At 34.8% G+C, this 3,128-nt stretch overlaps 1 protein-coding gene across 1 annotated transcript in view; it reads right to left on the bottom strand.

Annotated features, from left to right (window-relative positions):
• Positions 1–1,477: 1,477 nt before the first annotated feature.
• The window catches only part of ACSS3 (acyl-CoA synthetase short-chain family member 3), a gene marked incomplete at its 3' end in the record, with an annotated part of 44,621 nt that continues 42,970 nt past the window's right edge, over positions 1,478–3,128 (bottom strand). The window contains exon 9 of the mRNA XM_009576096.1: positions 1,478–1,581. Within this exon, the coding sequence (XP_009574391.1) occupies positions 1,478–1,581 (104 nt within the window). The remainder of the gene's footprint in view (positions 1,582–3,128) is intronic.

The following is a 3,128-nucleotide window of genomic DNA, read 5'->3' as shown; positions in this document are numbered from 1 at the left end:
TGGGCTTATGGTCTTCTTTGAAAAGTCTCTCAAACACAGTCTTACCTCTACACACTATGAGTATAATTACATCCATGTGCTTGTTTAAGATCTCTCATTGATACCTGAGATACATCTGAATGAACGCAGTAACATTAAACCTGTGCACTAAATACACATCAAAGCTATAGGCAATTATATATATATATATGTGCACAGACATAGACCAATAAAAACATATGCAAAATTACATACAGTAATATTGCTTACTGCCAGTTCAGTAGATAGTCAAAGACATTTATTTGATCTTTTAATCTTTTTCAGTTAATTGCTCATTCTGCATCACTGAGGCCTGTTCTTGCCTACAGACATTAGGATCATAGAGAAGTGAGCAAAATACAGGTCTTGTCCCTCGTACTTATCAATTAACTAGCAGATTCAACCAAGATTAAATAAAAAATGACACTACTATCTTCTAGTGCTTTCTCAGTATTTCTCCAAGATTGTGGGGGTTTTTAATAAAAATGATGCATTTTAAACCTCCTGAACTGATTTCATTACATAACATATATTATAGATGAACTAAAGAAGTTTTCACTTTTTATTCTAATCTTATATATCTGCTATCTGACCCATCATGGGAGAATCAAAACGTTTTTCTCCATATAGAGAGAGACCAGCGAAAATTTGCATCTCAAAACAACGACGCACAGAAAATAGAAGAGGTATTCTTGGAAAGGAGCAAAGGAGGGAGGGGAGGAGGGAGCCTTTGTAATACACTTCCTTAGCTTAAATAGCAGTAATGTGTGTAAGAAGCAAAATCCGAATCTGATCTTGGAATAGTGAAATTTAAAAATATATTAATCCATAGTTATGAGGAGATACATTTGATCAAGCCTTAATCCAGAATTCAACTGGGATTTTTGCAAAGTTACACATAGATTGGTAGGTACTCTGATTCCTTCATCGCAGTCTAAGTATCTAATCCTCCTCCAGTGAAACAAATGGGAGACATTCCAAAATAATCAATAGAAGTTGGATGAGATCCATACAGAACAATATTAAAGACCAAGGAGTCTAATCTGTGCTGCAGATCGATTGTTTTTAATTACACAAAATATATGTACAAAAACATAACTTAAACCTGAACGCTTCCCTAAATACCAAATTTTCTGTCACAAAATAGTCACATGTACAAACAATATAAAAATACACCTGGAAAAAATACTGTTGCAAACTTTTTTTTTAAAACACAGGCATCAGAAGATACCTTTTTATTCTATATAGCTTTTAAAAATGCTGTTTTAAATACATCCTGAAGTCACTTTTCAGACCACTTCCAAAAAACACTCTTCCTGCTTGAATTTTTATTTTCACACTTGGTCCTGACTATTTAAATGTTCATGGAAAGAGAAACCAGTTCTACCTGCAGACTCAGGAAACAAGTCTGAAAATATCTCCCCACAGTATATTACCAACGGTATTTTAACACACTCACCAGTTTGCCACCAGTGGTCCAAGACAGGTACCTTGAAGACCTTTTTTGACCATTCTAGCGTGTCCACATCACAGTGCTCACCAGCTACAAACAACGTTCTGAACCTTTAAATAAAAATAAAAAAGTATATACCTTCAACTGGATGGGGAAAGGAAAACAAGAAAACAAATTCAATAAACATCTGTGGTTGGTTTCCCGGATGAGATAAAGAGAAAAGGGGAGGGAGAACTCTTAGTCCTTTTATGCACCGTACTTTACTGAGTAAAAATTAGAATCTTAGCAATATTAATTTATGCTACTTAAAATATCGTGTAAAAGGAGCTTTATTTTCAGAATGCAAAGACCCTGGTAGACCAGTGGCAAGCAACTATCAGTGGAAGTAAAAAATAATTAAATGCTCCGTACACAGGAATTAGGTAGGTATCTGTTAGGCAAAACGTAAGAATGAAATACCAAAAAAGGGTCAGAAAGATATATCAGAAAAATTAGTAAAGCAATAAAGAGAACTAAAAAGAAATACCTGTAGCATAACTCTTAGCTTTAAGTTGTTAATAATGTTCCATTTAAACAGATTTTAGTATTTTTCGAGCTGTTAAGTTATCCTTTTATACGCCTTTGGAAATAAGTTTTGGGGAAACAATGGGACCTAAAGCCATTTTCCTGTGGAAATGCTGGCTGTATATATACATTAAAAAAAAAAAGTAATCCTACTAGATAATGCCGATCACAGAACAATATTCAGCAGTGCTGGGTCCCTGATCACAGTACTAGAATTCAGCTCATTTCACTGGACATGCTGCAGCCAACTTTGGCAGAGAAGAGATGCAACACCTGGCAGTTCTGACAGATGTGATTTGCATGTTTGTACCATTAAATTAGGTAGTGCTATATCACTGGGTATTAAACCCATACAGTCTTTAACTTCATAATCTTTTATCGGATGTTTAGTCATGCTTTATTGTCCTTCATTAAGCATTACAAATTCACTTCACACCCTGTTTAAAATTGTAAGATCCTCTACGTCAATGGTAGCTTTCTTAAATATGACTATCAGTACCTAGAAGCGAGACATTACTGTACATTACTGCACGCTGCTAAGGTTTTGATCTTTCTAACACTTGCACAGTAGCTTTATTCATGTCATAGCAGATTTTTTGCTCTTCTTATTTCCTAACAAGCAACTTAAAGCCCTGTTAAATTGCATATAAACTCATGGATACTCGTGACACTAGACAGACAATGTCACCTAATATGATACTAAAGAGAAGAATAATTTACAATCTTGCCTCACACCTCCAACAAACAAATAAGCAATCCTCTTCAGGTAGAAACACAGAGCTTTGAATTCAGATTCATGATGTACAGATGAAAATGAACAGCCAACTACACTCAGATGAACCGCTGATTTATATTCAATACTTTATCATTAGTCCGAGTCGTGACAGCACGGTTTCTATTGAGAGAAATGCATGGTATTTATCTTAGAATCATAGAATCATAGAATCATTAAGGTTAATTATTAATTAATCTAAGATTAATAATTAATTAATCTAAGATCATCGAGTCCAACCATCAACCCAACACCACCATGCCCACTAAACCATGTCCCTAAGCGCCTCATCTACACATCTTTTAAATACTTCCAGGGATG

This window comes from Fulmarus glacialis, unplaced genomic scaffold, assembly GCF_000690835.1.
Source record: "Fulmarus glacialis isolate BGI_N327 unplaced genomic scaffold, ASM69083v1 scaffold9564, whole genome shotgun sequence".
Taxonomy (NCBI): domain Eukaryota; kingdom Metazoa; phylum Chordata; class Aves; order Procellariiformes; family Procellariidae; genus Fulmarus; species Fulmarus glacialis.
The sequence above is the reverse complement of the archived record's forward strand: the minus strand, read 5'-3'. Positions and strand labels throughout refer to the sequence as shown.